General features: G+C 48.4%; 2 protein-coding genes across 6 annotated transcripts in view; one reads left to right on the forward strand and one right to left on the reverse strand.

Moving 5' to 3' along the window:
• Positions 1–18,833, forward strand: part of SNX29 (sorting nexin 29) — a 587,226-nt gene extending 568,393 nt beyond the window's left edge. For all 5 annotated transcript variants that reach the window (XM_045521723.2, XM_010961733.3, XM_045521724.2 and 2 more), the window contains one exon: positions 13,543–18,833. In XM_045521723.2, the coding sequence (XP_045377679.2) occupies positions 13,543–13,672 (130 nt within the window). In that variant the 3' untranslated portion in view covers positions 13,673–18,833. The remainder of the gene's footprint in view (positions 1–13,542) is intronic.
• The window catches only part of CPPED1 (calcineurin like phosphoesterase domain containing 1), a 182,231-nt gene continuing 165,457 nt past the window's right edge, over positions 8,399–25,172 (reverse strand). Inside the window, exon 4 of the mRNA XM_074346818.1 lies at positions 8,399–8,538. Within this exon, the coding sequence (XP_074202919.1) occupies positions 8,435–8,538 (104 nt within the window). The 3' untranslated portion in view covers positions 8,399–8,434. The remainder of the gene's footprint in view (positions 8,539–25,172) is intronic.

Raw genomic sequence — 25,172 nt, forward strand, 5'->3', positions numbered from 1 at the left:
AAAGATGGAGCTACTATATCTTTTTTTCTTTTTTTAATGGGACCTTTTTTTATTTGAATGATATTTTCATAACAGACCCTTCCTGGTAGTGGAAGGAAGCCTGCAAGAGAAACTCAGTTTGCCAGTTATATTTAGATGGAAGTAAATCTCCAGTTGAAACTGTAGAGGTGGAAAGGCTCGGGGCACCGTGGGCAATGGTCTAAGTGTGTCTCCATCTCAGGCCGAGTGACCTGTGCTCGTAAGTGGGTGCAGCCCGGTGCGGGGGGAGGGCGTCCTCATCTTCCGGGGGTGAGGCCTGAGCTAGTCTGGAATGATGAAGCCAGGGGCCACAGCTGCTAGAGAAACGTGGGAAAATCCCCAGTGCCGTCTGTGAGCCTCTCCCGCCAGTGAAGCTCCGTGCGCTGTGCTCAGATTTGCTCTCTTCCAAGGATAGTTTAAACTGTTTCTCCAGAGAGACTTGACGCTATCAAATGTTCATCCAGTTGGCCAACCCACCAAAAACCCGCCTTTGAGATGCAGGGAATTGTTCTTTTTAGCTGGTCTTTTAATTTGCAGCCCTCAGCCCTGGACTGCACAGCGGTTCACCTGGAGCGCTTCTGAAAAATACTGAGGCCCTGCCCAGTGCAGCGCCGCACTGGTGGAGGGAGCCTGGCCTCATCCACAGGCTGCAAGGAGCTGGGGTTTATTCAGAGTGCAGTGGGCAGCCTCTGGGGGCGGTCATCAGGGCAGTGTGCTGGGATCAGCCTTCTGTTTTCAGAAGCTATCTACACCTGATCAGAGGTGATGGTTCTAAGGCTGGCTGTGTGGTGTGGGCTGGGCCTTGGGGTGTCAGCCAGTGCGGTCGCAGACATCAGACTCACGGTTCTGTGATCTTTCTGGGATTTTTCGAATCCTTAGTGCACAACTGCAGTTCTTTCCAGGGATGATGCTAGAGGAGGGAGACCTTTCAAGACCACGGTTGCCTGGAGCTACCCACCCGGGCTGTGCAGGGAGGCGACACTGAGACAGCGGGCAAATAGGGATGGAAATGCAACACGACTGGAGACAGAGGAGACGGAGAAGACAACTCGGTCTTCTCTGAGCTTGCTGGGAAGGTGAGCAGCTGAACTGGTTACAAGCAGATCCAGTCCCTGAGAAACAGCTCAGACTCACTCGTGCTGGGCTCTGCCCCAGGCTGGCTCAGGCTCTGGGTGGCTTGGGCTGGGCCCGCCTGGCGTGGACTCACCATCCCTGTGCAGAAGGAAGGAACCCAGTGAAAGTGTCCCTTGGGGGTCTCCAAGCAGCAGCTTATGACAAGGCGAACCTGGCAATAATGATCATTAAAGAAATTTAAATAGATGATGAGAGAGGAGCTGCGGAGATTTGGGGGGAGCATGGAAAGGCTCATGTAAGGCAAGTAAATTCACAAATTGCTGAATCTCCCCAGAACCCTGCAGGCCTTCTTTCTTCTGCAAACGCCACGCTGTCATCTGCCACTTAGCCCAGAGGATGAGAAGAGGGGCCTGGGCTTGTGTCCCGCCCTGTCACACAGGACACGAGTGATATCACACGGGTCCCTGCAGCTCTGGAAGGCACACTCCACAGTAACTTCTTGAGTTTCTGCATCTAAAACAAAATCCTCGCCTCCCAGGGTTGATGGGAGGGAGAAATAGATACAGTAACAGTGCTGAGCCCTGCACCTGACACACAGCCAGCCCTCGGCAAACGCGCCTGTCACAGCTACACATCATCGCTGTCACCACTCTCTTCCAGGCCATATCACCAATATCCGTGGCGTTCCGTGCACAGAGTGCCTTGATTTAAAAGGACATCAGATTTCAAAGGAGGTTTATCTAGGAAGTAACCCTTTCATATTGAAAGACTGACTGCAAGAAATGCCCAGGGAAAATGGGGAAACCTGCGCTCCTGCACTGCCAGTGGCCCTCCACGGAGGGCGGGGTCCGAGCTGTCTCTGGTCCCTTCTCCCCACCTGTGCGTACGTGCTCCGCTTTCTCCCCACGTGAGCCTGTGTCCCTCTTCTTTACCCTCGCCTGACTATGGCTCTCCTGTGTCATCTAGTTGTGGGCTCTGGGGTCAGTCTGTACTTCCCAGACCAGCCTCTGCTTCATACTCGCTTGGGGGACCCTGGGCAAGTGACTTAGCCTCTCCACTTCACTGTCCACATCTGTGAAACAGAGGTGATGACCGCAGCCCCTCCTTCACGAGGCTGGTGTACAGATCATGTGAGAACTTGTATAGTTTTCAGCCCAAGACTTGACAAGCAGTGGCCTTCTTTAATCCACCTGAAGAGTTAAATCTGTGAGTGCCTCTTGGGGTCAGGGGCTTTGGGGACCCAAAGAAGAACAAGACAGAGTCCTACCTTCAGAGAACCCTTGGTACTGCCGGGGCCACTTCTGGGTCACATCTGGATGGTGATACTCTGCAGACCCAGGTCAAATCAAAGGGCAGGAAAGAGAGGAAATGCTGCAGAGGCCTCCTTCCACAAATGCCCAGGATGCACTTGGCAGGGAGGAATCTTACTGGATGTTAGCAGAGTGACAGGCAGTGCATGGGGAGAACTGGATCCCCACCAGGCGGTCCTGAGCCTGAAGACGTGCATACGGTGAAGTCGAAGACTGTATTGCCTGGTACAACTTGACTAGCACCATCTCCCATACTCCCCCAAGCCCCTGATGTGGGGGAAGGGCGAGGCCTCCCCCTCCCACCCCACAGACCTGAGGGCACGAGACGGAGAGAGGGCAGCCCTTCTCCAGGGTCTGCACATCCTGAAGGCAGAGCTCAGTTCTCACAACTCCTACAAACACAGACTTCATCAGGGAGCCAGGTACCAGAGGACAGTGGCCACATCTTCTGCAGATGGCTGCTCAGCCCCAGCTGTGTCCCAGGGTCCAGCAGAGCAGCAGGCGTGGCCCATGCGAAGCCACCTTCCAAGCGCAAAAGGCAGCTCCCAGCAAATGGAATACTGACCGGCTGTCTAAAGCCACTTTATAAGTGAGATGAAGAGCAGATCTCTCCCCGTGGTCATTTTCACTGACGGGTGGTTGAGACCATCGGATCAATTTCACCTGTGTGCTGGGGACGGGGACGCCATGGCAGTGTGCCCCAGAGGCTTATCAAAAAGAATGGTTCTCCCTAGGGCTCCCAGCAGGGGCTGCTTCCACAGACGTGGCCTCCCTTGGCACCTGGATGGTGGCCAGCAGTGGGGAGAGATTGATGAGACTGGCGAGTTTCTGAAGTAATGATGAATGTGTCTCAGGCATAGAAGACCAGGCAGGAAGAGAGGGCTCGTTGCCTTGGCTCCAGTCCCCAGACCTGCAGGAGAGGAGGGGAGGCGTGATGGGGACACTTGGGCTGTCTCCTGGGCAACCAGCGGGTCTCGAGTGACTGTTCGTCCACTGCCTTCCAGCTGAGGGCCCAGGCCCAGCCGAGCTGAGCGCCAGGTGCAAGGTGTCAGCCATGGGGAAACAGTGTCCCCAGAGAGCTCCCCACCTCTGTGACAGCAAGTCCCTATGGCCCAGGACAGCTGGCATCTTGTGGGTTTGGGGAAGGCAGACTCTGTGTCATTTTCTCCCTGGTTTCCTGCCCACTGGTTTGAACTGGGTTTCCAGGACTGTCCCCTCCTGGACCCAGAAATGACTCCAGCAGCACCAGACCCAAAGGACAGGACAGGACTCAGTTATGACCTGAGGACAGTTTTCTCAGAGGGAGAATGAGCCACACTGGAGGTTGGCCAAAGCCAAGTTCAGAAGCAGGTGAAGGACGGGGACATTTCCTAAGCACCCCCTGTGGTGCCCTGCTCTGTCCTAGCGCTGAATGTCATTCCTCAGCTGTGTCACACAAACCTACCAGAGACAATCCTGTGACATCCTTCCTCCCTTTTTTTTTAAGTGCGTTTTTTAAAAATTGAAATACAGTCAGTTACAATGTGTCAGTTTCTGGTGTACAGCTCAGTGTTCCAGCCATGCATATACATACATATATTCCTTTTCATACTCTTTTTCATTAAAGGTTATTATAAGATGTTGAACGTAGTTCCCTGTGCTACACAGAAGAAACCTTTTTAAAATCTATTTTTATATATAGTGGCTAACATTTGTAAATCTCAAACTCCCAAATTTATCCCTTCCCACCCCCTTTCCCCTGGTAACCATAAGATTGTTTACTATGTCTGTGAGTCTGTTTATGTTTTGTAGATAAGTTCATGGTGTTCTTTTTCTTTTTCTTTTTAAGATTCCACAAATGAGTGATATCATATGATACTTTTCTTTCTCTTTCTGGCTTACTTCACTTAGAATGACATTCTCCATGTTGCTGCAAATGGCATTATTTTATTCTTCTTCATGGCCAAGTAGTATTCCATTGTGTAACTGTACCACAACTTCTTTATCCAGCTGTCTGTCGATGGATATTTAGTTTGCTTCCATGTCTTGGCTATTGTATCTAGTGCTGCTATGAACACTGGGGTGCAGGTGTCTTTTGGAATTAGAGTTCCCTCTGGATATATGCCCAGCAGTGGGATTGCTGGATCATATGGTAAGTCTATTTTTAGTTTTTTGGGGAATCTCCATACTGGTTTCCATAATGGCTGCACCAAACTGCATTCCCACCAGCAGTGTAGGAGGGTTTCCTTTTCTCCACAGCCTCTCCAGCATTTATCATTTGTGGACTTTTGAATGACGGCCATTCTGACTGGTGTGAGATGATACTTCATTGTAGTTTTGATATGCATTTCTCTGATAAGTAGTGATACTGAGCATTTTTCATTGCCTATTGGCCATTTGTAGGTCTTCATTGGAGAATTGCTTGTTTAGGTCCTCTGCCCATTTTTGGATTGGGTTGTTTGTATTTTTGTTATTAAGTTGTAGGAGTTGTTTATATATTCTGGAGATTAAGCCTTTGTCAGTCACATCATTTGCATATATTTTCTTCTGTTCCACAGGTTGTTTTTTGCTTATGGTTTCCATTGCTGTGCAAAACTTTAATTAGGTTTAATTTGCTTTAATTAGGTCCCATTTGCTTATTTTTGCTCTCTTTTTTATTGAAGTATAGTCAGTTTACAATGTTGTGTCAATTTCTGGTGTGTAGCACAATGTTTCAGTCAAACATGAATACACATATGTTTGTTTTCATATTCTTTTTCACCATAAGCTAATATAAGATACCAAGTATAGTTCCCTATGCTATACAGTATAAAGTTGTTTATCTATTTTATATATACCAGTCAGTATCTGCAAATTTTGAACTCCCAATTTATCCCTTCCCCTCCTTCCCCCCTGGTAACCATAAGTTTGTTTTCTACGTCTGTGGATCTGTTTCTGTTTTATATATAAGTTCATTTGTCTTTTTTTTTTTTAGATTCCACATGTGAGTGATATCATACGGTATTTTTCTTTCTCTTTCTGGCTTACTTCACTTAGAATGACATTCTCCAGGGAAATCCATGTTTCTGCAAATGGCATTATTTTATTCTTTTTCATGGCTGAATGGTATTCCATTGTATAAATATGCCTCAACTTCTTTATACAGTCATCTGTCATTGGACATTTAGGTTGTTTCCATGTCTTGGCTATTGTAAATAGTGCTGCTATGAACATTGGGGTGCAGGTGTCTTTTGGAATTAAGAGTTCCCTCTGGATATATGCCCAGGAGTGGGATTGCTGGATCATATGATAAGTCTATTTTTAGTTTTTTGGGGAATCTCCATACTGTTTTCCATAATGGCTGCACCAAACTGCATTCCCACCAGCAGTGTAGGAGGGTTTCCTTTTCTCCACAGCCTCTCCAGCATTTATCATTTGTGGACTTTTGAATGATGGCCATTCTGACTGGTGTGAGGTGATACCTCATTGTAGTTTTGATTTGCATTTCTCTGATAATTAGTGATGTTGAGCATCTTTTCATGTACCTCTTGCCCATTTGTATGTCTTCATTGGAGAATTGCTGGTTTAGGTCTTCTGCCCGTTTTTGGATTGCATTGTTTGTTTTTTTTGCTATTACGTTTAGGAGCTGTTTATATATTCTGGAGATTAAGCCTTTGTCAGTCACATCATTTGTAAATATTTTTTCCCATTCTGTAGGTTGTTGTTTTGCTTATGGTTTCCTTTGGTGTGCAAAATCTTGTAAGTTTAATTAGGTCCCATTTATTTATTTTTGCTCTTATTTCTGTTGCCTGGGTAGACTGCCTTGGGAGAACGTTGCTAAGATTTATGTCAGAGAATGATTTGCCTATGTTTTTCTTCCAGGAAATTTCTTGTGTCTTGTCTTACATTTAAGTCTTTAAGCCATTTTGAGTTTATTTTTGTGTATGGTGTGAGGGAGTGTTCTAACTTCATTGATCTACGTGCTGCTGTCCAGTTTTCCCAACACCACTTGCTGAAAAGACTGTCTTTTCTCCATTGTATATTCTTGCCTCCTTTGTCGAAGATTAATTGACCATAGATCTGTGGGTTTATTTCTGGGCTCTCTGTTCTGTTCCATTGATCCATATGTCTGCTTTCCTGCCAGTACCACACTGTTTTGATTACTGTAGCTCTGTAGTATTGTCTGAAGTCTGGGAGGGTTATTCCTCCAGCTTCATTCTTTTTCTTCAATATTGCTTTGGCAATTCTGGGTCTCTTGTGATTCCATATAAATTTTAGGATTGTTTATTCTAGTTCTGTAAAAGATGTCCTGGGTGATTTGATGGAGATCACATTAAATCTGTAGATTGCTTTGGGTACTATGGCCATTTTAATGATACTGATTCTTCCAATCCAAGAGCATGGGTTATCTTTCCATTTCTTTGAGTCATCATTAATTTCCTTAATCAGTGTTTTGTAGTTCTCCATGTACAAGTCTTTCATCTCCTTTCAGATTTATTCCTAAGTATTTTATTGTTTTGGATGCAATTTTAAAAGGGATTGTTTCTTTACTTTCTTTTCCTGCTAATTCATTGTTAGTCTAAAGAAATGCAACTGATTTTTGTATGTTAATCTTGTATCCTGCTGCTTTGCCAAATTCTTTTATCAGCTATAGTCGTGTTCGTGAAAGTGCCATTTTTAAAACAGCCTTATTGAGTTCACATACCGTACAATTCACCCCATCTTAAATACACACAAATCAATACTTTTTAATATATTTACAGATACCTGCAACAATTACCACCTGTCAGTTTTAGTACATTTTCATCACTTGGGAAAGAAAGCCCACATCTCCCTTGCTGCAAGCAACCACATGTTTGCTTTCTGTCTCTAAGGATTGCCCTGTTGTGGGTGTGCACACGAACTGAATCATGATATGTGGACTTTGAGTCTAGCATTTCTCAGCACAGTATTTGCAAGGTCCATCCATGCTGTAGCTCAGGGAGGAGGCAACATTTTCTCTCGCCTCCCTCAGGGTTTTTCAGTTGGGCCTGAATCAAAATGACTTCAGACGGAACCACAGGAGACATACATCCATGTTTACAGAAGTGTCACGTGACACTGGAGCCTCATAAGGAGGTGACAACCCAAAGCCATGGCCCGGCCAAACCTTCCTGCTCTTCTCTGACCTGATTTTATATCGGGTTGAACAGAGCGAGTTAGTTGTGGAAAAGTAACTAAACTATATGAGACCAAAGGAAGGCAATTTTTTTTAACAAAATCCATTTGTACAGAAGTGTCTCTGCCTCGTCTCCTCGTCCTCAGTGATAAGAATGTTACTTTCCTTCTGGTACAGGGAGGAAAGACATCTTGCACATGGGAACTTCATCTCCTGCTTCAGAGGGGAAAAGAAGGGGGAAGGTCAGATTGTTTACTTGCATTTGCTGCTTTTCAAGTGCCTTTAACCCTAAAATAGTCAGTATGCAGGACAGCATTTTGGGGAGGGGGTGGAATATTCTGCCACCGTCAGATGTATCAGGGCTTCGATCTTTTTCTGGCTGAGTAATATTCCACTGTATGGGTGGACCACAGTTTGGTTCTCCTTCCTCCCACCCACACTTGAGTGGTTTGTACTTTCTGGCTGTTGTGAACGATGCTCTTGCAACATTCATGTGCTCGTTTCCGTGTGGACGTGTTTCCATTTCTCTTGGGTCTATGCTGAGAAGTAGAGATGCCAGGTCCTAGGGTAACTCTGTGTTTTATCATCAGAGGAGCTGCCAGACTGTTTTCCAAAGCTGCACTATTTAACGGTCCCTCCAGCAGTGTAGGGGCTTCTGACTTCCCCACCTCCTCGCCCGCATTCTTTATTGTCTTTTTGCTAGCAGCCGTCCTAGTGGGGGTGAAGTGGTGTCTCACCGTGGTGTTGATACACATTTCCTGACCGCTGATGGTGCTGAGCATCCTGGCATGTGCTGATGGGTCATGGGCACCTTGTCTCTGGAGAAGTGGCTGTTCAGATGCTTTACCCCCTTGATTTTACTGTGATGTGACCTCTTCTTACAGTCCCAGGGAGCGTCAGTGACCAGTCCAGGTAGTCAGCTTGTAAATGACAGTCTAGCCAGGGAAGGGGACGAGGTCACTGTCTCCTGGGAGACCCAGAGTGAATGAGAGGTGTTCATTCCTGCTGAAGAAGCAGAGACTTTAAAAAAAAAAAAAAAAAAGCCTTTCTCAGTCAAGTTTATTGAGACTGAAGTAAAATTTGTATGTGGCAAAATTTGCCTTTATTACATAGTTCTGTGAGTTTTGATAAATACGTGGAGTCACGTCACCCCCGCCAGGATACAGAACAGCCTGTCTGGCCCCTGGCATTCCCTAGTGCCCCCTGCGTAGTCAGCCCCGGGCGCCCGCTGCCGTGTCTCCTGTTGGGGTAGTTTTCCCTTTTCCAGAATGTCACATGAGTGGAATCAGATGGAGTGTAGCCTTTGAGCCCGGCTTCTGTCATCTAGCATAATTCTGAGATTTATCCTTGTTGCCAAGCACACACATTTTGAAGGAGAGAACACTCACTCAGTATTGGAGGTGGCAATTGAACCCGGGGTGATATATAGGAATTTTAAAAATTTAGTAATATGCATTAAATCCATGCTTATGGATAATTTTGTATAGGCCAAAGTAACCTAAAAATAAAGGTAAAGACAAATCTTGGATAGTATATAGGAAATACGGGGCGGGCAGTGGAAAGCATAAAAGATGATAAAAGTAGAATCTGGGAAACACTGTTTGCATGTTCTGATCACAGCTCTGGGCAGGGTGACTGTGGGCACCAGAGCGGCCGCCGCCTCCATCACTGACCCTGGTACCAGAGGGGCTTCAGGATCACCTGGACTGTTGACGGTGAGAGTCCTGTTTGTGGGGCTGGAACCCAGCCCAGAAGGCGTGTCCTCCAAGTGGAAAACGGACAGCACTGTAGTAAGATCACCCCTAACCTAAGTGCAGTGTGTACTCAAAGCAGTGGCTTTTATTCTGAGATTTTATAATTTTATTACTGTTATGTTAATGTCAGTGGCCGTGCAAAGCAAGGGTAGTTGGGTTGTGTTCATGTGCATTATGTCTTTAGGTGGCAAGTTTAGCAACCTCATGTGCTGAGTTCTGCTGCCGTCATGTGGTCTCACCACAGGCTGTGTGCACACCTCCAGAGGAGCATTTTGTAAAACCCAGGGACTGGGCGTGTCTGTGTCATCTCGAGGCCTTCTCGGGGCCTGCGTTGCCTGGCAGACTCGGCCCTTTCCTTCCCGGTCCTCCGCTGAGCCTTACTCCGCCCCTGGGACCCTCCCCGCCCCCGGTTCTCATGCTGTGTAGTCTCCGTCTGCTCATTTATTTGGCCCTCTCTCCCTCCACCACCCTCACCCCGGTCTGAGCAGCTTGAAGGTAGAAATAGACTCCTGCTTTGATCTCCAGGGAAGCTGTGGTTTGGTTTGGTCTTCATTGCAGGATGTCCAAGATTTTTCTGCCCTTGTTCACAGACATACCTTAAGGCCAAACATCCACCTGTTTGCTCACTTATTTCTTTAAGCGGCCTCCAAACATCCCTGCCAAACACCCGTTTCTCTCCTATCTCTGTAGAGTGTTAGGGCCTGTGTTCTGGAAAGACTAGTCTGGTCTCTTCAGAGAGGGTCCTTCCTCTGCCTCCAGCCCCATCCCCCCAGGTCAGATGTAAGACTTGAGTTGTGTTGGAAAGAGGAATGGGAGGTCGCGTGGTGTATTTCTGTAGTTTGTGAAATCTTTGTAATAGCCTCTGCCCTCTTCCCTTGATATACTGATGCCTCTACCATCAAAGTTCTTAAGATTTGGCTTGCCAGCCTTTGCATCTTTATTTTAGTGATCTCAGGGCCTTGAAAGAGCCAAATCTATTCTTGTTGGTAACAGACTCAATGTGTGTTGAATGACGTATGAACAGTAGGCAGGGCCAGTATTATCCCCTTTTCACAGTCGGAAAACTGAGTCTTGGGGAGGTTGTGTATCTTCCCCCAAGGTCCTAAAGTGTCTAACTGAAGGCACCAGCTTTTCTGACTTTAAATATTACTCCATGCAGCCTTAGGAAATCCATTCTTATGGTGGAAGTGGGGCCTTTCTTGCCTCCACACCTGCAAAATTGGGGTAGACGTAGCTTCTGCATTAAAACGAATCGGGAGGATCAGGACCGTAATTTTACCATGCTCCCTGGTTCCGCTCCTGCCCAGACCCAGAGCCACAAGCCCACTTTGTTATAAAAATGCCAGCTGGAGCAAAGAGCTTCTCAGGGGCCTGATTTCTGTCTGTGGGGCCGGGTAAGAAAGGGCACCATCTTCCTCTAGGTCTCACTAGTGCACAAGGCAGGGAGTCAGTGGCTGACAAAGGCTGTGAGCGATGAGAATTGGAGTCTGAGGATGTGAGATGTGGTGGCTGCACTGAGTCTTAGTGTATTATTTAGGGCTGTCCTTGTAAACGTGAGACCTTTCCTGGAAGCTACCTGTGCACAGCCCTAGGCTCTGCTGATGGACCTCAGTCCTGGGGTGCATGTGGCCTTGGCCCTGGCTCTCTCCTAGAGGGAGGGGACCCAGGGAAGATCCCAGGTGCCCTTCGCATTCAGAGCATCCCTATCTTTTCCTCCATCCACCCCAGACCCCTGCCTCCTCTAAGTACTTATACACAAGCCCATGCTTTTGGATACTGCTGGTAAACCATGTGCGGTTGGTTAAGAGCATGGCCCTCATGTTGACAATATGTTGTACAGGTTGCTAGAACTCATCTTAACTGAAACATCGTCATGCACGTTGGTTGGTAACTCCCCTCTTGCCCCTCCCCCAGCATCTAATAACCACCATTCTGGTCTTTGGTTCTCTGAGTCTGACCTTTCAGATGCCTCCTACAAGTGGAATCACACAGTCATGTCCTCGTGCCTGGTTTATTTCACTTTGCATACTGTCTTCAGCATTCACCCCTGTTGTCACATACGTCAGAGTTTCCTTCTTTTTTAAGGCTGAATAATGCTCCGTTGTATGGATAGACCACTGTTTTGGGGGGGGGGGGTTTGGATGCATTCATGGAAACGTACATTGTCTGCACGTCTTTGCTTTTGTGACTAGTGCTGTGCTGAATGTGGGCATGCACCTGTCTCTTCCAGACCCTGATTTCTGTTTGGCATGAATGCCCAGAGGGAGGGTTACTGGACCATCGGGTAGTTCTATTTGTAATTTTTGAGGCCCCCCCCCGGTACTGTTCTCCCCAGCCGCAGTACCATTTTACACTCCCACCAACAGTGTGCAGGGGGCCCACGTTCTCCACGGCCTCACCAATGCTTGGCGTCTTTAATGATGGCCGTCCTGACAGGTGTGAGGTGATCCCTTACCGTGGTTGTGGTTTGCATCCCTTCTATTAAAAAATGGAGCTAAGGACCTGAAGAGACATTTCTCCAAAGAAGACACACAAATGGCCAGCAAGCGCACAGAAACACTAGTTTTTGACCTACGAGAAGGGAATTACCTGCGCCAGTGGCGCTCCTCGCTCCTCTCCTGCTCAGCTTTCAGCAGAACCAGACCTGTCGATCCATCTGATAGTTACCGTGGCCTCCTGCTCCCCCTGGACTTTCTGCAGCTGACATCCACTCGCTGTGTCCCCATCCACACCCATCCTCTGGCAGCCTCACCGCCACCTCCTCCCCTCCTGTGTTTCTAGGAATTATTGCCGCGGCCTCTGCCCGAGTCCTACCCTGTGCATCCTCGCCACCAACACGGCTCAGCTCCCTGTCACTGCTTGCTGTCCCCCACGCCCAGCACTGTTCTAAGGAACTGTCACCAGCTCCCTAGACTGTGCCCTGCAGAGTACCACCTGCACGCACTGTCATGCCCTCAGTAGCCACCACTTGCAGAGGGTCCCCAGGTGCCGGGCCAGGCCTGCTGACAGACAGCATCCTAGTAGTTCCTCACTCCACTGCTGAGGGACATCCTGTCTTCAGGACAGTGAAGTAGCTGCACCACATCTGCCCAGCTCCAGGCCCACCCGTCCCACCACAGGGCCCTTCTGCCTTCACATCTAGAGGGCTCTTCTCCCAGCCAACCATCCAACTCACTTCTGCTCTTCTTTCACAACTCCTGCTCTTCCTCCTCCAGGAAGCCCTCCCTGACTACCCCAATGACCACACCCTGTGCCCAGCCCAGAATACTTGGTGTTTACCCCCAAAGCATCTACCGTGCTCCACTCTCATGATGTGCTCCAGGGGTCTGCCTAGTCCTGCCCGTACCCGGTGAGATGGTGGGTTCAAACTCACATTAACCGCTGTACCCTCCTCAGTGTCGAGCATGGGTTCTGGCAACACAGCTCTTGTTTTTTGACCGGTGAGTCTAGCCAGGCATCAGCTTGATCCCTGCAACGCTCAAATTAACTCTACCTTTATTCCAGCCTGGAAGCCACAGCTCAAAGCCACCGAGGCACTTGCCTAAGGAAACAGTGAGTTAGCGGCAGGACCTGCGGGCGTCCTGGCTCAGAGGCCCCACCCTTATCCCCGGCCCTATACCCGACACCATAGGTGCAGGCATCCTGGCCCTGCTGACTGGTAACTGTCCCCTCACGCCAGCCAGGCCCCAACCTCTCCCGGGCCGTCCCAGGAGCCAGCTCCTCCGGGGCCCGAAAGACTCTGGTCACTACGGGCAGGGCGCCTCCTGGCCTCACACATCACGCCATGTCCCCATGTTGAATGGCTCCTGCTGTCTATGGTGATGGTGTTTTAGAACTGGCATCAGTGACCCCCCCCCATCTTAGACACGTAAGCTGTTCCCCATTTTTGGCTCCTTCACCTGGTGCTGTGGTGAACGCCCTCATAGTTAGGCGTTGACTGACATCCTGATCATTCTCTTAGGATCAGCACCATCAGCATCCCCTCTCCTGGGTTCGTGCCTCTTCTAGACTTTAAACGCAATGTTCTCCAACGCATTTTTTTTCCTTTGGCTTTAAAACGTACCTTGGCTGGAAGACGAGTAAAAATGGGGAGAAGAAAGCCAGGGCTGGTAACTTCTTTCATGGCCTGAAAAGAGGGTCTAGCCCTGTGGCCCCATGGCCGTGCCGGATGCCATTGCAGGACACGGTCTCCGTGACAATATGGACTCCCGCATCTCCATGCTGCTTGGACCCCCTGACTTAACCCGATTCTCCCTGCTCTGTCTTACAGCGACATTACCCCTCCTGGAGAACCGCTGAACAAGAACAGCCGGCCCAAAGTGGCACCCCGCTTCCCCAAGCTGTCCCGGGGTCACCCCAGGGAGACACGCAACGTGGAGCCCCAGAGCGGCGACCTCTGACCTCGGCGGCATCCCAGACTCAGGCCCTATGTGCTGCGCCAGCCGCCCCCACCCCGGAGTGACGACCCTGTCCGCCCGGTGAACCCCAGAGAGCACACCTTCCCCACCAGTCACATGACACCGATTAAACTGGGCAGTGTGAGAGCCGGGCGTCCTCGCTGGACGGACTCCGACCCGCGGGCGCCGCTCTCCCCTGGCCCTGCCCTGGGCAGCGAGGACTTTCCGTCCCCCTTCCTCCAGCTCAGGGGCCAGCGGTGGGGTGGGCGCCAGGTCGGGCTCGGAGTGCCCTGGTGGAGATGCACAAGTCTGACGTTTCATTTGGTCAGAAGGTTCATTCAGAAACCACCTGTTGACTCTTCCCCACGTGGGAAGTCGAATGACTGTTACCCTTTTCTTTTTAATGAATGGCCTGCTGCAGCCCAGGGACGTGGAGGGTTTGGGTGGGGGGCTTGTTCCTTTCCAGGCCCTCCCCGCCAGCGGACAGTAGTTCCTGCTGCCATGCTTCATGGGGACAGCCCCTTAGCTTTTGTGAGGAGGAGCCGTCAGTGATGCTGAACTGTGGTTCTTGGAGAACTTCCCCTACCTCCTTATGGTTCCTCCATTTAGGAACCCTGGGGCCACCCAGGCCCATGTGCACCTGGTGACCCTGGGCGGAGAGCCCTGGGTTAGCCAGGAATCGGTGGCCTGGGCCTCGACAGCCAAGAGGAGAGGCCTCAAGGCTGTGAGAGACTCCAGGAGGCACTACAGGGGGGCCTGGCTCCAGGGCTCTGTGGAGCTCAGCGTGGCTCTCGCTGAACTTGGACACAGCATCCACTCCACATAGATCATGATTGTCCCCTAAAGACACAGATTTGCAACACAGCCTCCTCTCGTGGGAACAGGGCCCTATGTGCCCCCGAGATGGATCCCTGCCGCCCCAGAGCCGGGCCCCTTGGCAGGTGGGGGCAGGAGGCCCCTGCGACACTCCCACGTCGGGTCGCCTCTCGGGCCCAGAGCTGTTCGGCCAGTTGTAACATCCAGAATCATGAAGTTGTCTCCCGCCCTGACAAGCGCTCCTGCAGTTATGAAGAGAGACATTTCCTGGGGGACACTGACTACATAGGAAGAAGTTTGACCCGAAGAGGCTAGAGTCGTAGGGGAATTAATGATGTAAACACAAGTGAAAGGTGGTCAATAGAAAGCTGACCGTGGGCTCTGCCTGGAACTGTTTCAACTCATCGCCTTACAAGTTGGCGAGTGACCCTGGGTAAGCATTGAGCCCTTCCCCAGTGGAGAACTGGAAGGAATCTCCTGGAAGGAATACGCTGTGTGTTCCCCCGTCAGCCAGAGGGAAACTTGTCAGAGCAGTTAAGTAGAGCAGAAATGCCTTACGCACAGCCCTCCAGAGAATCGCGGAGGCCTGAGGAACTTCCGAGGGGACATTCTACCAGGTGAGCCGGACCCACGCGAGCGAAACGAGCCTGCCATTCTCCACGGATGGACGCAGGAGTGCGTGTGGCTGGGGCCCATTTGCCAAGGTATTTCCACTACACACACGCTCTGCTTGAATCCCAAGTCCCACGGTGCAGACTGGCCGTGAACACAGAGCCCTCCTCGGCCAAATCATCCTCCGCGACCCTCTGAAAACTCCAGCTGCTCCAGAGCCCTGCCCCCACATTTGGGTCCTTCCACAATGGTCACTTTGACACCAGGTGGCGGGCTGGCCCAGCAGACTCTGCACCCAAGTTGTCGCCTCTCTGTTCGAGACACGGAACAGAACCCCCTGACGTTCCCAGGGCTCGAGGTTCTGATCAACCAGCCTTTTCTGGCACCTGATCTGCCAAAACACATCTGCGTGTGAATCTGACCTCACTTCCACCCGCCCCGCCAGGAACTGGCTCTGACATTCTGCGCAGGGAGTTAAACAGAGCGACCACAACAGAAGAAGATGCCCAGAGCTATGGTGGACAAGCACATCTCAGCCTGTACTTACAGAGGAGAAACTCTGCCTGCCTCTCCATTTCTTAAAGATTATTCACAGAAAACTTGCCCTGATCTCCCAAAATGTGGACTGTAAGACCATGTTCTTGGGAACCCCCGGACCCTCCAGGCTGCTTGCTATCTGTACCCCCATTTTTGTCATCATGCAGAAACCTCGACCTGGTCTTCAGCACACAGACCCCTCCCTCGGATTTTAGCTCAGATTCGCACATGACATGCACATCACAGCACTGCCTCAAAGCCTTAACTTTGGAGGCCCACACATGTCCTGCGATGACTCAGTCCATCCAGCTGCTCAGAATACTCCCACCCAGCTCTCCACGGTGGCGGGGTGGACTTAGAAGGGGCAGAAGCCCCAGTTCCTCGAGAAAGAGAATAAAACGCCAAGGTCCAGGCTGAGATCTGGCGCACAAAATGCCACCCCCTGAGGACGTGTCATCGTCTGCCTTTCAACCCAGATCCAATTCAGAGGCTGAGATGTCCTCCACCCGCCTCGAGCCACCAAGGGGAGAGAGCCCCGTGGAAAGGACTAGTGGACGTTGCTTCTGTCTCCTTAAGCTGGTTAGAAGATTCTTTGGTGCCTCCAAAGTTGGCATCTGAGAGAGGAAATTCTCCCCTTTCAGAGAGGAGCCCCCAGCGCCACACCTGTACTAGAGGAAGAGTCTCCTCCGGGTCCCCCGCCACCGCCCAGCTGTCTGCTCAGGAGATGCGCCAGCAAGAAATGGGTAGCACCTCAGCAGGACCCATCTGCCATCATCTTGCTTGCTCCCCAACCCATGGAAAGCAGGGCTGGGCAGGGATGTCTCCCTGAAAAGAGAGGACCAACGCTCCCAGGAAGGGAGGTCGGAGGCTGGGAACCTGCTCAGCCACCCCTCCCGCAGCCAGACGGAGACTCCAGCCCTTCAGACCGGCTCCTGGCTACCCAGTGGTGGCTGTCAGTCCCCTGGTGGTCGCCTTTAGCACCATTACCAGGCCCATCCAGGCTTCCTGGTTACAAAAAGGAGCACCTGACTGAGCTGTAGAGACACAATACCACCTTGTGAGACCCCAAAGAGGCCGGAACGCTGAGAGGGAGGGACCTGGGCCCAGGTGTGTGGGCAGGGGCTTGTCACAGCGCAGGGCCCTGCTGCATGGCTCCGAGCCCATGAAGATGTGTTCTTTGATGACCACCGACTTCCCAGCAGTGCCAGGCTGGGCGGTGCCTTTAAAACAGGCGATCAAAGCTGTTTGCATCGTGGGGCTGATAATGCGGCACCAGGGCCTGGAGACTCAAGAATGCCCCCCCCAGGTTTGGGGCCCAGGCCCTGGAGGGAAGACCAGCCGGCCTGCCCAGATAACATGAAGCAGCCACTTCTTCCGAGGCCCAGGACCAGAGCTCTGAGACCAGGGCGGGTCAGCGACCGCCTCTTTCTCTCGGTTCCTCCTGGGGCAATCTGCCCACCTGCTCGCCTTCATGTCGGGGTGCAGCCCAGGGACGCCAGCGGGCCCCCTTGTGTGGGGGCCAGGCCCTGGTCCCTGGGGTCCCGGCGGGCCTCTCCCAACCAGTCCCCTCCAGAACCCTTCCTCCATTCCTCAGCCTGGCAGGAGAGCCGCTCTCCTCCAAAGTCACCATCTTGCCTGGGCGGGTAGCCAAGGCAGAGACCAGGCTGGACCTCAGCCGCAGCTGGACCTGCCGGAGAGCATCAGACTGGCTGATGGGCCTTCTAGAAGGAGCAGTCACGCTCAGCTCCCACCCCCAAGGCAATAATTGTTTTGACTGCGTCTCAGTGTTCCTCCTGGGGCACAGCCACACACACGCTGGGCCTTTGAGTCTGTGCCTCGGGGGACAGAGGGCACTACCGGCGAGCAGGCATCTGCTCACAGGTAGGGCTTTTGGCAATGATCGTTTTTCAAAATATGCCCATTGTTTCATTAAACCTGATGTTGGCTTCTCTGCTTGTTTGGCACCACTGTAGCACCGTATATTTTATCTAACATTCCTGTGCCAAACGTTCATGTTTTGATAACCTGTGATCTTGCTTGTCTCTAAACTAAAACTCCAGCTACTGGATCAACAGAAACGAGGGTGGAGGCTCTCGAGCTCCGTGCTCTGGGCAGGCCGGCGGCTCCCGAGACGCACCTGCTCAGTTGGCCGCCACCGCAGCCGCCGGGGTCCCGACCCCTCCCTTCGGCCACGCCCATGGCCGTGGCCGGCCGGGTGTTGCTGGTTCTCAGTTCCCTCAAGGAGCCGTTACTTTCGTCTCTGAATCCTAACACCCACATTCAGTGTGTTTCCTTACCTACCCAGCTTCTAAAGAGAAGTTTAAAAAAAAATCCGGCTTCCCTGAAAGACAGTTGAGCCCACCGCAGTGATGAGCACCCTCCCCCCATAGAACACGCTGGATTCAGGGGTGTTTTGAGGTCCAGGGGTTCAGTGGCGCGTGAATGTTTTGCCGTCATCATTGAAAACCACTAGCTGCCCGCCCTGGCTCCCCCCTGCCCCCAAATCCGGTCAGGTCTGCTTCCCGCCTTCGCCAGCTACAAGGCAGGAAGCCGCCACTCGAAGCCGCAGGGGAGGCACCTTGGCAAGAGCTGCAAGGGGGCCATGGAACGGTACGAGATGGCGGCTCACATGTTTGCAGCCGGAGCTGTGAACCCCTCAGAGATGAGCTGGAGGGCGGGCGGTGCCAGCAGGGAGGGGGTGGTGGAGATAATTAGGACTTTTTATTACCTAGGATTCATCCTAGAAGCCTCAGCTCCCCCGGCCCTGGCCCAGCCTGTTGGTAGAACACTTGGCTTAACTCACCAGATGCTGACTTCTTGCAGGAGGGGGTCTTTTGACTGCAGGTGCCACGGTGAGTCCCCTGCGGAGGCCCTGGGCCCAGCCGGAGTCACCCACGAGCAGGTCCCAGTGACTGCCGGGGGAGGTCACAGGGCGACACAGCTGGAGTCTAGTCCCGCGTCTGTATGTAAACGAGGCCCAGAAGCCTGCAGATTCGCTCTGAAACATGTAGTGTTATCTTAACCACCCTCTTCTGTTAAGGTTTACACGGTAGAATTTTTAAACAAATGTGTTTAATTTTCTAAAATCTCTTGTATTAAAATTTTCTTTTGGAATAATCTGTGGTAATTTTGTTACAATCTGGTTTGAGATACACCTCTTTACAGCGACAAAATAAAAACGGTGACATTTTATAAGTTAGATACTTGGTTAATGGTCTCTGTCTCAGTTCCTTTTCAGCAATTAGGGATCAGGTGAACTCCCAATATATACGCTGTGCAGACTCCCAGAAGGTCGCTCACCATTTCCCCCAGTCAGTTGCCCTGACTGGCCGAACATCAGTTTTATTTGAAGTGGAGCAAAGTCCTATTCTGAGTTACTAGGCAGGTCTGCATTAACTGGAGATGCAGAATCAAAACTCTGTACAGGAAAAAAGAACCCTCATTATAGGTTCCTATTCATTCCCTCAGAAACGGATAGTTATTGGACACCTACTGTATACCAGGTATCATGCCAGGCACTGAGCATACAGCAGTGACCAAGACAGAAAAGACCCCTGCCTTCTTGGGATTACACTCCAAGTAAGGCAGAGTGACAATAAAATGTGACACAGACATTTTTTTAAGTCAGCCATCCAGCCAGTTACAGACCGCGGTGAGCACCGTGACAGAGTAAGCAGGGCTTAGAGAAACGATCTGCTTTAAACTGTCCAGGCCGGGGTTTCTCACCCTCAGCACTGCTGACACTGGGGGCTGGAGAATTCTGCACGGTGGGGACTGTCCCGTGCACTGTATAAGGGTCAGCATCACTGGCCTCTGTCCACTAGATGCCAGGAGAACCCATTCAGTTGTGACAACCAGAAACGTCTCCAGATGTGACCACATGCCCCAGGAGTGAGGAATGGTCCCCCCATTGGGAACCATGTGGCAAGACCAAGGGAGTCTCTTGGCAGAAGTGACCTTTCAGCTGTGACATGAAGGATGAGAAAAAAATGCCACACTGTTCCCACCCCAAAATTACACTGACTTAAAAATTCAGACCCTATAGCAAGGTATTTAACCTTTTAAACCTGATTATGATTACTAAGGAGAAAAAAAGCTCTCAGGATAAGAGCCCAGGCATAAGGTCAGTATATAAAAGTCGTAACATCTAATCCTGGGTGGATTCTGCCCAGGGTCCCACAAAGGGTTCCCTGCAGAGCCCTGAGCCCAGTGCCGGGGGATGGCCACTGATAAAATGGGAGAAGGGGTGGGACCAACACTAGTTTTTGAGACGCGTGCATGGACAGCACTGCGCCCTGCACTGTGCAGCCTCCAGCTTGCTACTCCTCTGCCCGCCTGTACTGTGTATCCCGTACCTGAACAGATGACAAAACTAAGTACAGGTTGAATGTGGGCCCGGGGTCCCCCAGCCTCAAGGTGGGGGAGAAACAGAGGACTGTTCCATTGTGCCCACAGCCTGGGTGGTCTTAGCCACACTGATCTGTCCCAGTCTCCCCTCTCTCGCTCCCAGTATGTACTGAATAGACTTCCCGAAATCCTCGACCTGTCCTCAGTGAAGTCTCCCAGCTTCCCTGCCATCTCCAAGCCCAGCTGTCTCCCCAGGACAGTATTCACTTGAGCTTCCCGAGTAGAGGCTGTCTTTTTTATTCTCCCTCAATCCATATTCCTAATTCTCAATTCCCCTGCTTCAAGCTAATTTGCCTCTTTAAAAACATCAATTCCTCTGAAGCTCATGCCATCTCCCCTCTACACCTGGGCTTGGCCTCATCCGTTGACCTCCGAGCTGCTTTTCACTCACTGATGATTCCTGCCTCACTCCTGGGCCCCTCCGCGCACCCCAGCCGCACCCTACATTGTCTTGGCTCTGTGAGCGGCTCCTTCTGCAGGGCCTCCCCCCGTGCCACCTGCCGCTTTTCTAGACTGACGCCGCAGCGTTGCTGCACCACCTCCAGAACCCCGACTGCAGATTCTCCACACTGATCCTCTCTGCCCTCCCAGCACCTCACTCTAGTGCCCCCACAGCAACAACTCTTCAAATTCGTCAGGCCTGTAACCTGTCATCTTTTAAAACCCTGTCCTCCTTACATATTCTTGCCAAGCCCCCACCTTTCCCAGCATTGGTTCTGAGGGTGGGGATGATAAATCACTCCCTTCCGCACATCCTTGATTCCCCTGCCCCTCTTTCACACTTGCTTGGCAAAAACCCATAGTCAGGCCCAATTAACAACCTAGTCTAAAAGCCAGTATTACTTGTAACTTTGGTTTGTAACTCCACATTTTGTTTTCTACATCATTTAAGAGACTAAAGCATTTAAAGGAATTATTAGTTTGTGGTTGGGGGCACACAATATACAAAGAGATATAAAAGAGTGGGGGTGGGGCTGTAAAGGAGCAGAGTTTTTGCATGTTACTAAAGTTAAGCTGATATAAATTCAAATTATTCAAAGTAATTTTAGGTGGTTAGATGTAATCATGATAATGACAAAGAAACAGCTATGGAATATACACAAAAGGAAATGGGAAAGGAACCTGAACAATCATGACAAAAACAAAACTAAACACGGGGAATGAGGGCAAAAAAGCCATGAGGTAAACAGAAAACAAACAGCAAGTGACAGAATAAGTCCCTCCTTATTAGTAATTACTTTAAATGTAAATGGATTAAACTTTCCAATCAAGACAGAGACTGACAGAATGATCCAACTATATTTTGTCTACAAGAGAGTCACTTTAGATCCAAAGACACAAATAGACTGAAAATGAAAGCATGGAAAAAGATACTCCATGCAAATAGTAACGAAAAGAGAGTAGGAGTGGCTATACTAATAGCAGACAAAACAGATTTTAATGAAAGTTTCAATACAGCAAGAAGATAAAACACTTATAAACATTTATGCACCTAATAATAAATTATCAAAAAGTAGAAAGCAAAAACTGACAGAAGTGAAAGGAGATACAGACAGCTGTACAGTAATAGCTGGCCACTTCAATACCCTGTGCACAATAATGGGCAGAACAATCAGACGGAAGTAAGTAAACAGAGGATTTAACACAATAAACCAACTAAATCTAGCAGATGTGCACGGAGCATTCTACTCACAGCAGCAGCTCACACATGCTTCTCAAGTGCACGTGGAACATTTTCCGGGATGGACCATATGTTAGGCCACAGTTAAGTCTCAACAGATTTTAAAAGATAGATTTCACAGCAGAGTATCTTCTCCAACCATGACGCGATGAAGTTAGAAATCAAAACAGAAGGAAAAGGAAAATTCACAAATTTGTGTAAAATAAACACAAACAACTGATGGATCAAAGAAATCCCAAGGGAAATTAGAAACTACTTCAAGACAAATGAAAATGAAAACACAACAAACCAAAACCTATGGGACGCAGCAAAAGCAGTGCCAGGGGGAAGATTTATAGCTGTAAATGCTTATATTAAACAACTAGGAAGACCTAAAATCAGCACTCTAAGCTTACAACTTCAAGATTTAGAAAAAGAAGAATAAACTAAACTCGAAGTTAGCAGAAGGAGGGAAATAATGAAAATTAGAGCAGAGATAAACAAAATAGAGGACAGAAAAGCAACAGAGAAAATTAATGAAACTAAAAGTTGCCTCTTTGAAAAGAATGAAATTGATAAGCCTTTAGCTAGGTGAACTAAAGAAGAAAGAAGCCTCAAGTCAGTAAAATTAGAAATGAAAATGGGGCCATTACTACTGATCTGCAGAAATAAAAAGGATTATGAGCACCATGAACAGTTTTATGCCAACAACTTAGGTAACCTTGGAAGTGGACACATTTCCAGAAACACAAAGCCTATCAAGGCTGAATCAAAGAAATAGAAAATCTGAATAAATCTGTGTATAACTAGTAAGAAGACTGAATTAGGAATCAAAAATCTCCCTAAAAAGGAAAAGCCTAGAGCTGATGGCTTCCCTGGTGAATCCTGCCAAACATTTAAAGAACGAATGCCAATCCTCAAACTTTTCCAAAATGTTGAAGAGAGAACATTCTCACCCATTCTCTGAGGCCAGCATTTCCCTGATATGCCACGTGAACAGAACGAAGGGGAAGAAAATCACTTGATTATCTCAATAGATGCAGAAAAAGCATTTGACACAATTCAACACCCTTTCATAATAAAAAATACTCAACAAAGTAGGAATAGAAGGAATCTACCTCAACATAATAAAAATCATATATGGGGCAAAAAAAAAATACAGCGAACATCATATATACTCATTGGTGAAAGACTGAAAGCCTTTCCTCTAAGAACAGGGACAAGACAAAGGGGTCCACTTTTGCCACTTCTGTTCAACATAGTACTGGCCAATTAGGCAAGGAACAAAAAAGCATTCAGATTGAAAAGGAAGGAGTAAAATCATCTCATTCATAGATGATAGGATCTTATATGTAGAAAACCCTAAAGATTCTGCAAAACAAAACAAAAATCCCACAACTGCTAGAGATAGTAAATGATTTCAGCAAAGCAGCAAGGTACAAAGTCAACACACAGAAACCAGCTGCATTTCTGTACACTAACAAGAAACAATCTGAAAGGAAAATTATGAAAATAGTTTAACTCACAATAGTATTAAAAAGAATAAAATACTTCGGTATTAACCAAAGAGGTAAAAGACTTGTACAGTAAACTACAAAACATTGTGAAAGAAATTAGAGAAGATATTAATAAAAGGAAGCATATACCATGTTCATGGATTAGAAAATTTAATATTGTTAAGATGTCAGTACCCAAAGCAATCAACTGATTCAACACAACCCCAATCAACCAATGACTTTTTTTTTTTTTTTTTTGCAGAAATAGAAAAACCCTTCTTAAAATTCATGTCGAAGTTCAGGAGACCCCAGCGATCTAAAGCAATCTTAAAGAATAACAAGGCTGGAGGACTCACATTTTTTTTTTATTTCAAAACTTTTAACAAAGCTGCAGTCATCAAAACAACTTGGTATTGCCATGAAGACAGACATAGAAAGTATAGCATGGAGAACCTAGAAATAAACCCTTGCATATATGATCAAATGATTTACTGACAAGGTTGCCTAGACCATTCAATGGAGAAAGGACAGTCTTTTAACAAATGGAAAAACTAGTCGTCCAAGTGCAAAAGGAAATTGAATTCTTACCTACCACCACATACAAAAAATTATCTCAAAATTGAATAGAGACCTAAATGAAAGACCTAAAACTATAAAACCCTTAAAACGCAGGGGGGAAGCTTCACAACATTGGATTTGGCGATGATTTCTTGAATCTGACACCAAAGGCCCAGGCAACAAAAGAAAAAACAGACAAATTAGACTTACGAAAAATTTTTAAATTCTGTACATCAAAAGACAATACCAACAGAATAAAAACAAAGCAACCCAAGGAATGGAATAAAATACTAGCAAATCAAATTTCTGATAAGAGATTAATATCCAGAATATAGAGAGGACTCCTAAAACTCAATAACAACAACAAAACCAATTCAAAAATAGTCTTGAATAGACATTTCTCCTAAGAAGATATACAAATGACCAAAAAGGACACAAAAAGATGCTCAATACCAGTAATCATTAAGAAAATGCAAGTCAAAACTATAATGAGATACCACCTCATTCCCATTAGGATGGTTACTATTTAAAAAAAAAACAGGCAAAATAATAAGTGTTGGTGACAATGCAGAGAAATTGGAAACTTTGTGTGTTGTTGGTGGGAACGTAAAACAGTACAGCTACTGTGAAAAACAGTATGGTGGTTCCTCAAAAAATGAAGCAGAGTTACCATACGATGCAACAACTCCACTTCTGGATCTATATCCAAAAGAATTAAAAGCAGGGTCTTGAAGACACGTTTGTACACCCATGTTCGTGGCAGCATTGTTCAGAGTAGCTAAAATGTGGAAGCAACCCAAGTGTCCATTGACAGATGAAGGGTTAAGTAAAATGTAGTATCAACACGCGGTGGATGGAGTCCAGCCTGAAAAAGGAAGGAAATTCTGACATCCTACAAATGGACAAACCATGAAGACATTATGCCAAGTGAAATAAGCCAGACACGAGAGGACAAATATTGAATAATTCCACTTACACGAGGTACTTAGTATAGTGAAATCCACAGGGAAAAAGTAGAATGGCGGTTGCCAGAGCAGGGGAAGTGGGGTTGAGGGGTTATTTTTCAATGGGTCCAGACCTTTAGGATGCAGGATGATGGAGAAGCTTTGGAGGCCGATGGGGGTGATGGTCGCACAACAATGTGGAGGAATTTCATGCCACCAAGCTGCACACTTAGGAATGGTTAAGATGGTAAATTTGATGTTATATGTACCTTCTCACAATTAAAATAATTATCCTGATTTCCTAGAAGAGATTATTAAAGCCCAGAGGAGTGAGGTAGCTTGCCCAAGTGGGTATGGCTTTTATGCATCATTGCTGGGGATACAAACCCAAGTTCGTCCACGCCCAAATGTTAGCTCTGTTCACTTAAGGGCATTAAAAGAATAATGGAAGAAAACTTGAATGAAAATCCACT

This window comes from Camelus bactrianus, chromosome 18 (genome assembly GCF_048773025.1).
Source record: "Camelus bactrianus isolate YW-2024 breed Bactrian camel chromosome 18, ASM4877302v1, whole genome shotgun sequence".
In the NCBI taxonomy this organism is placed as follows: domain Eukaryota; kingdom Metazoa; phylum Chordata; class Mammalia; order Artiodactyla; family Camelidae; genus Camelus; species Camelus bactrianus.